The sequence below is a fragment of the Aricia agestis genome, chromosome 15 (genome assembly GCF_905147365.1).
Source record: "Aricia agestis chromosome 15, ilAriAges1.1, whole genome shotgun sequence".
NCBI lineage: Eukaryota > Metazoa > Arthropoda > Insecta > Lepidoptera > Lycaenidae > Aricia > Aricia agestis.
Window position 1 is genome coordinate 12,511,753 of NC_056420.1, and position 12,800 is coordinate 12,524,552.

General features: G+C 34.5%; 2 protein-coding genes across 2 annotated transcripts; one reads left to right on the plus strand and one right to left on the minus strand.

Annotated features, from left to right (window-relative positions):
• Nucleotides 1-3,799: 3,799 nt before the first annotated feature.
• On the minus strand, nt 3,800-6,354 carry LOC121734071 (myb-like protein V). Its single transcript, XM_042124483.1, has 3 exons — nt 6,227-6,354; nt 5,985-6,146; nt 3,800-5,129 (listed from the first exon to the last, which is right to left on the minus strand). The coding sequence occupies exons 1-3, from the start codon at nt 6,263-6,265 to the stop codon at nt 3,852-3,854; spliced, it is 1,479 nt and encodes a 492-aa protein (XP_041980417.1). The 5' UTR covers nt 6,266-6,354; the 3' UTR covers nt 3,800-3,851.
• A 540-nt stretch (nt 6,355-6,894) lies between these two features.
• LOC121734078 (60S ribosomal protein L36) lies at nt 6,895-9,489 on the plus strand. Its single transcript, XM_042124491.1, has 4 exons — nt 6,895-6,976; nt 7,123-7,249; nt 7,404-7,496; nt 9,319-9,489. The coding sequence occupies exons 1-4, from the start codon at nt 6,897-6,899 to the stop codon at nt 9,469-9,471; spliced, it is 453 nt and encodes a 150-aa protein (XP_041980425.1). The 5' UTR covers nt 6,895-6,896; the 3' UTR covers nt 9,472-9,489.
• The last annotated feature ends 3,311 nt before the right edge of the window (nt 9,490-12,800 follow it).

A 12,800-nucleotide genomic window follows, 5' to 3' on the forward strand; every position in this document is an offset into this window, starting at 1 on the left:
TAGTATCATCCCTTTTTAGGGTTCCGTAATCAACAATGAACCCTTATAGTTTCGGTTTGTCCGTCCGTCTGTCTGTCCGTCTGTCTGTCTGTCCGCGATTTTGCTCAGAGACTATAGGACCTACAAAGCTGTTATTTGGCACGAATGCGCTTATTGCACATATTTATGATGCCGACAAAATGGTACATGAAATCTTAAGAAAATATTTTTATGGTACCTTCCCTACACATCAAGCGGGGATGAATATTTTTTTTTCGCGCCCACCCCATCTTGTGGGGTGTGGTTGGATAGGTTTTTTTTTAATATTATGAGTATTCATAGATCATTATCCGATTTAGGGATCCGTTTATGAAATATTAAGTTTTAAAGTGGAAAAAATCGTAAGAGTCTAGTGGCCCCCCCCCCCCCCCCTTTTACCAGCTAAGCGGTTGCTTCTGGAAGTGTGAAAAAAATCACGGGAGTAGGAAATAATATGCTGAATTTAAAAGGAAAACAATTAGAGCTAAGAAGACTTCATAAGTTATTGAGCAATAATTATATAAAAGGAAAACTATTAGAGCTAAGAAGACTTCATAAGTTATAGTCGATCAACTAAAAAATATGTTCGGCGAAGTATAACTTTCGTTCAAATTCCTTTGAAAGTAACTGAGATGATATTGTTAGTAGTGTAAAACACGTTATAAATGTACATTCATTGACCATACACACATTTTAAAAAACTAGCGGTACTACGGAACCCTATATTGCGCGTGGCCCGACACGCACTTCTTAGATTGATTTGAAAGGAATGACGCTACGATGTTGCCACTTTTAAATTTCTTCACTTTTTTGACACACTATAGTGATGTCACATGAATAGTTTGAGATACTGATATGACTGCTTTTACTTGGCTGATAAAAGCTGGATTTTAGATTTGTTTATTTTATGTATGTTCCTAGTTAAGTAAGTAAATAAATATATTTAGTTCGATAGTTATGTAAGTAAGTACTTATATAAAAATAATTTTAATATAATATTGATTTTTTAAATTATTTTTTTATTTTTAAGATTAGCAAGCCCCTAAAATTATAATCGACGGTATAATTTTTAAAATATTATATTAATTTGCGGTTAATATCATGTTTTGAATTTGGAATGATTTTTAAAAACCATGTTGGCTGTACAGCGTTCCTAGTCATAATTATTCGTTTAAAAACGTGATCCCATTCTCTACGTGACCGACTGGACTTAAAAATAAAACGTTTTAGCGCAATGAAAATGCGAACAACGCCGTTATCACAAAGGCATGTAAATTGAAAACGTTCCTAAACTGTTTATCAAAATACAATAGAAATTAACAAATTCCCCCGTCGACTGCTCGATTTACTGCCGGGGAATCCCGGTGTTCTAAATTTGAACCTTTGACATTTCTCAACTTTTTTCAATTAAGATGCCAAAATAATAATATAAATTATAATATAACCCACTTGTTTATGTTTCAGAATTGAGAATTCAGACGACTAAGTGTCCATTAAAAACTAATAGGTCCACATTTTTACCATAATATTCTAGTAACACCTACCCATAAACTACCCTTACTTACCTATAATGGTTGAGAAAATATTATACCTACCCTATAATATTTTCTCAACCATTAACTATATTATGAGTTTGCGTTTTCTTCGACACATGTGGCAAGTTTTCAAGATGCGACGTCGTTATTTCTTTGAAGTGTCGAAAAGTTAAAGATGTGAACATTCGCGCTTCAACTTAAATCTATTTTAAAATATTGTGTACTTAAACTGTCCGTGTGCACATACATATAAACTAAAAAATATTCGCACAAATAAATACTTGTTTCGATAAGCATTTTACTTACAGCAGAAAAGGCAAACTGGTGTGAAAAAACACTTGCCTTGTCATTCGCCAAGGTAGTCAACTGGTTAAAATAATTAACAAACATTCGAGGAGAATTAATTATGGGAATATTATGAAATGCATCAATAAGGTGTTTATTGCAATTCTATAAATAAAAAGTAATCCATGAATAATCTTCCAGGAAATTACAAAAGTTTTCCTATTCTCTCAAACTACATACTAAACTAATAGTCACCGTAGTTAATTTGCCATTAAACCAGTTGGCTAAGCGTCGTCTAGCTATAGTGTTGAAGTTTGAACGTTGCAGTCAACAAGTTGGCTAAACGGCGTATAGCTGTGTGATTGAATGGCGTTGTTCAGTCAAAGGGCTAGCTGTTTGATTGACAGGCTATTTTATCGATCATATCGATCAGTTGGAAAGACCGAAACATTCCAATAGCACGGTAAGGAGATTAATCAGTATCAGGCGACTGGTCTGCACATTCGCCTTAAGATCAAACTCTAAAGAAGTCATAATTTTTAATCAAAAATGATTAGATCTTTCCAGAATTCTAGACTTACTAATCACCGATCGCACAGGATATAACTCTCGTCGGTAATATGAAAAACTTTGTAGACTCGCAACTCGCGCCCCTCCTCGAAGTTTTCAAATTAAAAATCTTATGTTTCATTTTCAATTAAGACCCTGACATGGCGTTTTTAAATTGAGAAAATACGACGTAGGCAGTTGGTATGAGTTGGCTGATTCAGCGAAACCTAGAGGCTTCGAAAATGTGTTGACAGATCTTCTAATGCTGATCTTTGCGATATTATTATTATTAAGCACTTCCAAATCCTAGGATATTTTTCTTTTGCCTTTTAAGTCTTCAATATCCAATTTGGTATGTGTTTCACATACCAAATTGACGTCAGTTTTCTGGATGACCTGGTATTGACGATATATGATTGTTCACTTTAGGTAGGCCGTAGGCCCCTAGACGATAAATTTTATTGTGAAATATCATTGAACAATATTATTGAACAATTTATCTGACAATAAAATTGAAAAGGCGGGTGCGTTCTCAATAATATTGCACAATAACATTGATCATCTAGGTGCCCGCTGACAAAAAAACTACTGAACGGATATTGATGAAATGTGATATTTTTAGGTATCTTGACTCTGTAACAACTAACAAGTAATAACGCAAAGGTCCTTCTGTTCTGTAAAGTCTTCTATCTCTATAAATAGGACTTGAGAATTGCGCCACCGAAGCATGAGTCGTTGTATGTAAAAAAAACTCCACAATCCACATTTGCGCTAAAACAATTCGCGCCAAAATAACGTGACAATTAGACACAATTTACAATTCCGAAATCAAATTTACGGTTTTAAGCGACTAACGCGGACAAAAGCGGGAAATAATTTATCCCAATACAGATGTTATTGCGCGCTGTAATGTGGCATTCCTCACGTAGTCACGTCGCAATTTATAGTGCAGGCTATTGCGAATGCCGCCGCTGCACCTGTGAACCCAAGATTCGAGTGACAAATAGACGGCTGTGCATCATGCCTCTGTTTTAATATTGTGCTTTGAATTAGGAATATTATTAAATTTAGAATTTCTAGAACTGAATCTGACTAAATTGTCTTAAGTTTTACATTATTTTAGTTTTGTGAATCATAATATTACTTATTTATTAATAGTCATTAAAACTACACAAACGACAAATAATATAAATTTTAAGTACGATATTATTAATTAATATGTATTATGATGTAACCTAGGCCATTAACACCTTGTTCAATAAAATCGAATCAGTGGCCAATGCCACTGATTCGATTTTATTGAACAAGGTGAATATTAAAAATATTATACAGTTAAAAATATTCCGATTCCGTTTGGCTTTGGCACAGTCAGGAAAAAAGTAACAATTTATAAGAAGCAATCAAAATCAATAGTTTCGTAAAACATTTACTAACGTAACGTGTAACGTAAAACACAATAATTGTTTAAGTATCATCAAACACAACTTTTTTACCCTTAAACGGCACTATAGTGGACTGTCGTTTCTTTGCTTCCCACGATGGATGTAGTTTCTCTGGCGGAGCACTTGCCTCAACGCTTTCAGATTTTTTATTATCAAACTTGCTACTCTTATTTCCAATATTCCTAAAATCTTTACTACTATTCCTGTCATTTTTCTGGTTATATTTATTGGGTCTATCATTTCTTCTAGGCTTTATGTGTCCAAACATAACTGCTCTTCTGTATTTCCTGTTTCCTTCTTTGTGCACTTCTTTCACCTCATCTGGAGCTCTAGGTTCTACCAACGACATGTAGTTATCACCAGTTGATGTGATGAAGAATGGATCAACAATTGTAGTTTTCTGTTTCTCAGTATCATCGAAATCTTTATTAAATTTCCTCTTTTTGAGTTTTTCGTTTAAATTTTTATTTTTGTTATCTTTTTGTCTTTTTTCAGCATTCTTAATTGGTAGTTTGTTCAGTTTGTTTTCTGTTGTTTGTGGTTTTACTTTACCTTGTGGTTTTACTATATGATCTGGTTTGTTAGTTATAGGTATTTCTACTCTATTATTTTTTGAATTATTTACTAAGTTTTGTTTTGGTAAGTCTTCTTCATCAGAATCATCTTGCTCTGAACCAGATTCATCACTTTCCAACTCTTCTTGTTTTCTTGGTACAGGTTGGTACGTTGAATTTAATTTCCTTTTTGCATAATTTACTTCTTCCTTTTTACTATCTTGGTCTGAATCCTCTTTATTATCTACAGACTCTTCGTCACTTTCAATGCCATTCTCAGCTTCTGATCCACTCTCAGCAGCATATTCAACTTCTGATGCACTTTCATCGACCTTTTCAACATCTGATTGACCTTCATCAACATTTTTATCTTCTGATCCACTATCATCTAAAGAATCATCTGCATCTTTTTTGCCTCCATTTGAGAAGCCTTGCTTATTGACTTCAACATCCCAGACACCCCCAGTGTTGTCAGTTTCTGAATTAGTTCTTTTCTTCTTTTTCTTCTCTTGTTTCTCTCTGGCCTCCTTCTTCAGTTGCCTTCTTTCTTGACGGGACATGAAGAGATCTTTAATGGAAACATTTCCAAACCTCTCTTTGATTATTTGATACTTATTAGTCAGTGCTTTGTGCAGCAACAACCTTGCGCATGCTTTGTCGCTATCTACATCAGGTTTGTTGAGATAATCATTGAGCTTTCCTTTATGCGTTACTATAAACTTGGCTAAATCTCTAGGTTTGATTTTCTGAAACCAAAATTGGTTATGTAAATATTTTTGGGGTACAAAAATTACTGGCACTCCAACAATTATATCCCTGTAATAGACCAGCAGGGCTAAAACGGTCGCTTTGGAGAATCACACTAAGAATCATAATATGATTCATTTTTTTTAAATCGCAAAATGCAAGTCTGCTTGCAATTCATGTCTACAACTCGACAAGTCTTTAAATTAACGTGTCGAAAAAAGGAACTAACGCTGCCATCATACAAAAACGTCATTATTGACAGTTCTCCTTTATGAGCAGCGCCACCGCCCACATTCATATTTAACCTTGTCGCACTGTAGTAATTCGTACTAATTTGCCATTTGTCAGTTTTTTTGACAATTCATTTGCTGAATTGATTGAGAGGAATTGCTAAATGTGACCATTTTAGCCCCGCAGTAGTCTACTACACGCGACTTTATCTTGTGGCCCGCCTGATGTTGAACTTTTTCATGTCATTTTGAAATTCATGCCCACTGGCAAAATAATGTAAAGTTGTCGTGAAAGTTGTTAAAAATTTTTCCACTTTTAAATCATTAATTTTGAAGAAAGTTATTTTATAGCCATATAAAACTTTTTTGTGGACCACAACACCAAGTCCAAGACATGTTTGTGGCCCGTATGAAAAAAAAAGGTTGGGGACCACAGTACTAGAGGGGTATGTAACACATGAAATCAGTATTTTTTTGTAAATTAGCAATTACTCTTCTTTTTTGTGATTGAGAACTTTGTCTCTAGCAGTATTAAAAGAGTACTATGTGGACAATTACTTAATATTAAGAATAAATATTTAAAATATCCTAAAATTACTAAGAACTTTGCTGTTAATAACTTACCTTGATAATAAGAACTTCTTTGACAGCTGATTCAGCTTTACGTTTTAGCTTCTCTTTTAACTTTTCAGGACATTTTTTCTCGGCAAATGTTTTAGCTTTTCTCGTAAGTTTATGTATAACTTGTATCTTAGCTTGATTCAGATTCTTTTTAAGTAGGATAACCTAGAAACACCATGTAAACAAATATAAATTATATGATTTATGGTTATTAATTTGCACAATGTTTACGTTATTTATCTTACCTCGTTATTAAATGCTTGTTTCACTGCTCCAACTTCCATTTTCCATAAATTTATCACTCATTTATAAGAAACTTACAGTAATTACCACTACCATAAAATTTATTTTTTCAAAAAATTATATTAGTAAGGGTTTTTAATATTCCTTCATAAACGTCATAATATATTTAATTTGGATCACACTTTTATTTTTAAATGCAGTAATTAGGTATTATTTATAAATAAAATTAACCAAAATAAAATTAAAGATTTACACATGGACATACCAATTAAAGAAATGTCAATGAAGTTCTTTTCCTTCTTTTTTTATTTTCTTATTATGGCGCTCGGCTTTTTAACCATGGCCATTGTCAAGTAAAATATGGCTGGAAAAAAAAATTCGTGAAAAGTTTACAAAATTTAAAGACTAACAATTAATGTACATCGGTAAAATAAATATTATATTATTGTTTTTTTTTAGTAATTTGTATTTTGTACCAAAATAAAATTTTGTCAGTTATCGATCAGATGATTGAGTTGTGCTTATGAGTTGTAATTTTTGAGAATCGCACGAATATCTCAATATTTAAATAGATTTTATTTTAGTTTTGACTTTTGCAAAGATAATATTTTTTCTGCGGCCGGAACTAATTATTACCTTGTGCAGTCTTGAAACATTCAACAATGAAAAAATATGCTATGTCAACTTGACAGTGTCATCAGTCACCTGAGATTTTCGAGATTTCTTTTTGGATATTTCTGTCAATCCGTAAAGTACGTAAATAATTTTTAGCTTTAAATATTTCTATAATCCTTCGATAAATTTTCGCATTATAATAATTAACAGTGCCTAAATAAAATTCTAGAGTGTTCTGTGGGTATATTTCGTGTGTTAAAGTTTGTGTGATTGAATATTTCAGCATGGCACCGCGGTTTGAGATCGCAGTCGGTCTGCGAAAAGGACACAAAACAACAAAGATTTCCGCCGGCAAGAAAACACAGATTGCCGACAAAACCATTAAAATCAGACCCGCCAGGCTAAAGGGTGTAAGTACTTATAACTTTCAGTGATAATCTAAGTTCCTCCCCGTAAAGTGTTTTAACCCCTAATTTTGGTGTCTAAACCCGTTTATATTTCATTTATTTGTACGCCTAACTAAGAAATAAGCGATGAATACTTATCTTTGTTATTACATTTCAGCTGCAAACCAAACACTCCAAATTCGTCCGTGATCTTGTAAGAGAGGTTGTCGGACATGCTCCCTACGAGAAGAGAGCTATGGAGTTGTTGAAGGTTAGTACTAATGTTTCTGTGAAATTGTGTTAGATCCTGGGTTTCAGAAGTCTGGACTGTATGTAAACAAATCCTACACAGTATTATATTCATACTTCATAGACAGTTATTTTCTAACTTCTAATTGTTTCCTGCATTTCTGTTATCACTTAAGTATATAAATCATACAAGTGATAACTTAAGTTTATTAGTAAAGAATCATTAAGTCTAAACAAGTATTTGTTTACATTTAGTATTTGTTTACTACGAATAATAAAAACTAAGGAAATGTAACTCCTTCAAAAATATGATCTACAATACTTGTCAAAAATGTGTACCTTAGGTACACATTTCAATACATTTGCAATATTTAGGTGGCCTTGAGTGGTATTAGGCTGACGTTACATGACAGTTCGAAAGGAACCAAATTTAAAACAATAGTATGGGAGTTATGTTTCCTTAGTTTTTATTATTTGTAGTTTACATACATCATCTTATAATTACATGTAGTTATCACATGTTAATGCTATAAATTTGGTGCTAGATGTATATTTAAGTATAAGGTAACATCTATTACTTTACTATTTAGTACTTAGTAGTACTATCACATGCAGATTTTCCTTTAGTTCTTTTAAGGCCCTGAAAATAATATCCAAGAAATGTCACAAGCAGTGAAGTACTCTTCAGGAAAAGTGTTACTTAAAATTATTACTTTTTCCAGGTCTTTTGTGTAATATTTTAATAATTTATATTGTGCACCTTGATTTGTCAATATAATTGATTGCCTAAAATTTCCTGCTGAATTGTATTCTATTTTCATTGATATTTTTATCTTTAAAAACTAGTGTTTATGTGTCGTGCAATATCTACTTACCACAGCACATGTCACACAGGAATAATCTTGGTATAAAAGTGGCCTATCTTAAAATGCAATCGGGCCAAATTGAAAAGTGAGCCTTCTGATGCTATTGATTATCTGTAATCTCCATAGAACATATTGTAGAAATTCTATAATCAAAATGATTTTAACCTCTCCCGCTACTAAGTGATATCTTAATTTTCTTTTATGAAAGCAGGTCAAGATTCTTCAAATGAAGTCAATAGTCCTGTAGGCATAGGATAACCATAGTTGAGATGCAAAGAAATAGAAACACTGATAGACTTCAGGAACAAAATATATCAGATTTCCTTTGCTTTTGACAACCTCTGCGGCTCAGTTGGTGGGCTGTTGGTAGCTCAAGCCGGGGGTCGCGGGTTCGCGTCCCGCCGACAGAACGAACGTTTTCAAAGTTCCTGGGTCATGGATGTGTATCATGTAATTAAATGTATAGCATAAAAGTATTAAATATATTTCTGTTGTCTGGTACCTGTAACACAAGTCCTTCAGGTACTTAGCACGGGACCAGACTGACTTGGTATGAAGCTTCAATAGATATTATTATTGTTTATCAGTCACTTCTCCCATAGAAAGAAAATCTTTTATGGTGACCAAGTACTATCGGGAAATAAGTTCATAGGCATATGGTGGACCTACATACTTTGGTCGTTTTATATCAATTCTATACTATTGAGTATTAGAATTCCGAGAGTTTAGGGGAGGCCTTTGCCATAAGGCAATCAGATTGAAATAAGAATAATTAGGCTGCCTTCACATTACGTCGCAAGCTGTGCAATAGCAGCGCTGCAACCACACTGCATTTATTTATTTTATAATGCTATTTGAGGCCTGTCGGCTGGGTTTGACTTAATGTTACCAAATTCAGATCCACCTATGAATCAACTTTTCGAATAAAAAATAAGATCTTATTATTTACTTTATTAATCAAACATTATCAAATTCCAGGTATCAAAGGACAAGCGCGCTCTCAAGTTCCTGAAGCGCCGCCTCGGCACACACATCCGTGCCAAGAGGAAGCGTGAGGAGATGAGCAACGTCCTCGTACAGATGAGGAAGGCGGCGGCACAGGCCCACCACGCCACCACACACGCCCACTAATAAACTTAATTAAGTGATTGTTATGGTTTTATTTGCTATTTTAAGAGTTGGGTTGAGAAACTGCTGTTATTGCTAAGTTATGATGATTATTGGGATGCTGTTTTAGATTAAATAATAATTAATAAAATTGGGTGTTACCATACAGTCACAGAATATATAATTAGTACCTTACGGTACAGAAGTTTCACTCCCGTGTTTAGGTATGATAAACGCAAGCGTCCGGTCACCGGACTAGTCTCAATAGGCTGGCACTCGCTCGACTTGTCGCACACGCAGCGCACGCATCCGCGAAACTAAATCACGTAGTGATTATATTCTCTTTGAACTAAATTACTTTCACAGATAAAGTAGTATCTCTGACAGCCCTGGCAGATTGAAGCTAGAAGGCAGACAGTTATTGTACTATGAACACTAAACGCAATGCAAAGGTTGAATTTAGGTTGCATTCCAGAATAGTAGGTAAATATCTCGGCGATTTCGCGCCGCTTGTATGGAAGTGAGACAGGCCTGCGGGGCTATGAAGAATCATGATATGAATCATAATATGATTCATTTTTCTAAAATCGCAAAATGCAACTCTGCTTGCAATTCATTTCTGTATTTTTGTACTGATTTGACATTTGTCATTTTGACAGTTTTGACAATTCATTTGCTGAATTGATTGAGAGGAATTGCTAAATGTGACCATTTTAGCCCCGCTGATACCGTAAACATCCTTAGCATTTTGGGAATGAGTAAGTGTACTTTTAGTGCTTGGTCAGACACAGTGGGAACCACGCCATTCATAAAAAATCTTGAAGATTGAGGGGTTTACAACAGAACTAGAGTACCTACCAATATTATGCATAGCCTATAATGTTATGTCTATTGTAAACATTATTATAGTAGAATAAGCCAAAGTAAGTAAGATAAAGCTCACTCAACAGTCAACAGAGACTTGTATTAGCCCGACCTAGACATAGTAAAAGGAGGGGAAGTAAGTTATCTTTATACAAAGGCACCGCGCGCGGCTTGTATGTGTGCGCCATAGTATCAATGCGTCGCCACGTACCACACACAACAAAATCTCGGCGGTACCCACGAAGCTAAACTGATTTTGTTGTGTGCCGTACGTGGCGACGCATTAATACTATGGCGCACACATACAAGCCGCGCGCGGTGCCTTTGTATAAAGATAACTTACTTCCCTCCTTTTACTATGACCTAGACATGTTAAGCACTGTTTTGCTCACTTAAGTTCGAGCTGTTTCAGGCGGTTTAGTATGTTGGTTTTGCCGCATTTTTGAATTGTGTTTGTATGTAGACCAAACAAAATACAGTGGGCAGGGCTGCAACGCCCTATATGACGCCTATGAACGCCCTGACAGTGAATAAATAATATCACATCAAACTGACAGGAACAAGCACTTCCAATGTGAAAATATTATCTGCATAACGACTATAAGTATCGTTCTAAATATTCTAATTAGTATTCAAAAGCCCGTAGTAGCAGACATGGACATTGGTTAAATAAACCAAAATTAATAATCACGTTTTGCGATGATTATTATTTTTTCTTAAAAAATAAGTCACTAGATGGCGCCCTGCACCGATTAACGACCAAGCGGGTGTGATTTCTCTGAGTCTTGACTTCTAAAATCTGTGGTCTTGACGCAATTACTCCCAAGATTATGACGATTGGGGTCCAGGTCAGTACAAGTACTGACCTGGACCCCCTGGCTTTTACGATAAAAACACGAGATAACTACGCGTAAACACAAATAGTTATGCCCACTTTAAAGTACACTGCCGCTCCCTCAAAGCAGTATGCTCCAAGGGGTCTACATACATTGGTCAATATATTTTGAAACAGAAAATAAGGATAATATTTCCATCTATCGAGGCTTATTATTTTGAAATGGTGACGTTTACAACTTGTTGTTGGTTTCGCATAATCGCCTTCCTATCTATTCTATCGTGCAACGAAACAGAATAAACAAAGTTTTTCGTTTTGTCTGCCCATAAATAGACAGCATAAACGATGTGCTTAAAGACTACAAAGCCTTTTGAGCAGATTAGAACCTTTAGGAAACGTGCAGGATTCAGGAATTATAGGTGGCATCACTTGCTAAGTTACGAGTTAGGAATTAGGATACAAGTTTTGGATTGTCGACAATTCGACATAGATATATACTTAATATCAGCTAACTTAATTTATTTTAACATTATTTCTACCTAATTTTTATAACCCTACTAATTATTATATATGTACTTACTTAATAGGGACCGTGCAGAAACTATAGGGGGCGTCGTAATTCGACAGCAGCGACACGATGCGAGTAAAAGAAGTAACTTGTGAGTGACTTTGGCTTCGCATTCTCTTTGACCCCGGCTAGTTTATATGTGTTTTTTATGTTTTAGACTGTAAAATGATTTAATACTTACACTCCCAAGTTGCCACATGCGGCCGCGAGAACAACAACAGATTTCCAAGAATCCGAGATCGAAGGATTAAAGTAAAAGACTAGATGACGCCCGCAACTCCGTTGCGCCAAAAATCATTTATCGCGCGAGAACCGTACATTTTCCCTGAATAAAAAGTATCCTATGTCCTTTCCCGGGGCTCAAAGTAAATCCATACCAAATTTCAGCAAAATTGGTTCAGCGGTTTGGGCGTGAAGTGCTAACAGACGTCTACACTTTCGCAATTATAATATTGAGTATGGATGAGTTTCTAACCGTAAACAAAGAACGAAAGCGTGAATAAAAATGTTTAAAGCTTATCTAGTAACTAGTTATCTAAGAAAATATCTGAAAAAGTAATTAGTAGCATCCATCAGCATAGAAAGTAAAAACTTGATAAATATTGCAATAAAATAATGAAGATGCAAAAATACTTATAATAATTACTGAAAATGCTTGTGGATTAATAAAATAAAACAAGTTCACTAAAATAAATGCTTTTATTTCATCAACCTTCTGCAATTCGCTCGATACCATCTTTACAACTTTTGTCTGTCACTATTTTTAACTAGTGTACCTCATCAGTGCAAACACTATATAAGTATTCTTTAAATAACACACAAAGACTGCACTATTAATAGTTTTCCTACTTGAAGAATCATCCTTTTGAGAACAAACACTTTGACAAGATGGTTCAAGATAAACACTACTACGGACATAAACCTAGTATATATTAAATCTATGATTACGGAGTAGGTACTATTATATTATATTCTGTGCTTCAGTGTTGAATTCCTGGCAGGACTTCTCCAAATTATCCTTACTTTTGATGCAACTTGTTGCATTCTAGTTGATGTCTTTGAAATTCTTTTTTAAAAGAGTTTTTT

What these genes read in the sequence shown, in the direction of transcription:
- LOC121734078 (XM_042124491.1), top strand. Translation starts at nt 6,897, where the DNA reads ATGCTATGTCAACTTGACAGTGTCATCAGTCACCTGAGATTTTCGAGA. An exon ending in GACCCGCCAGGCTAAAGGGT is followed by an intron (nt 7,250 to 7,403) that starts GTAAGTACTTAT and finishes ATTACATTTCAG; the next exon opens with CTGCAAACCAAACACTCCAA. An exon ending in GAGCTATGGAGTTGTTGAAG is followed by an intron (nt 7,497 to 9,318) that starts GTTAGTACTAAT and finishes ATCAAATTCCAG; the next exon opens with GTATCAAAGGACAAGCGCGC.
- LOC121734071 (XM_042124483.1), bottom strand. Translation starts at nt 6,265, where the DNA reads ATGGAAGTTGGAGCAGTGAAACAAGCATTTAATAACGAG. An exon ending in AACAAGCATTTAATAACGAG is followed by an intron (nt 6,147 to 6,226) that starts GTAAGATAAATA and finishes TGGTGTTTCTAG; the next exon opens with GTTATCCTACTTAAAAAGAA. An exon ending in AAGAAGTTCTTATTATCAAG is followed by an intron (nt 5,130 to 5,984) that starts GTAAGTTATTAA and finishes TTTTGGTTTCAG; the next exon opens with AAAATCAAACCTAGAGATTT.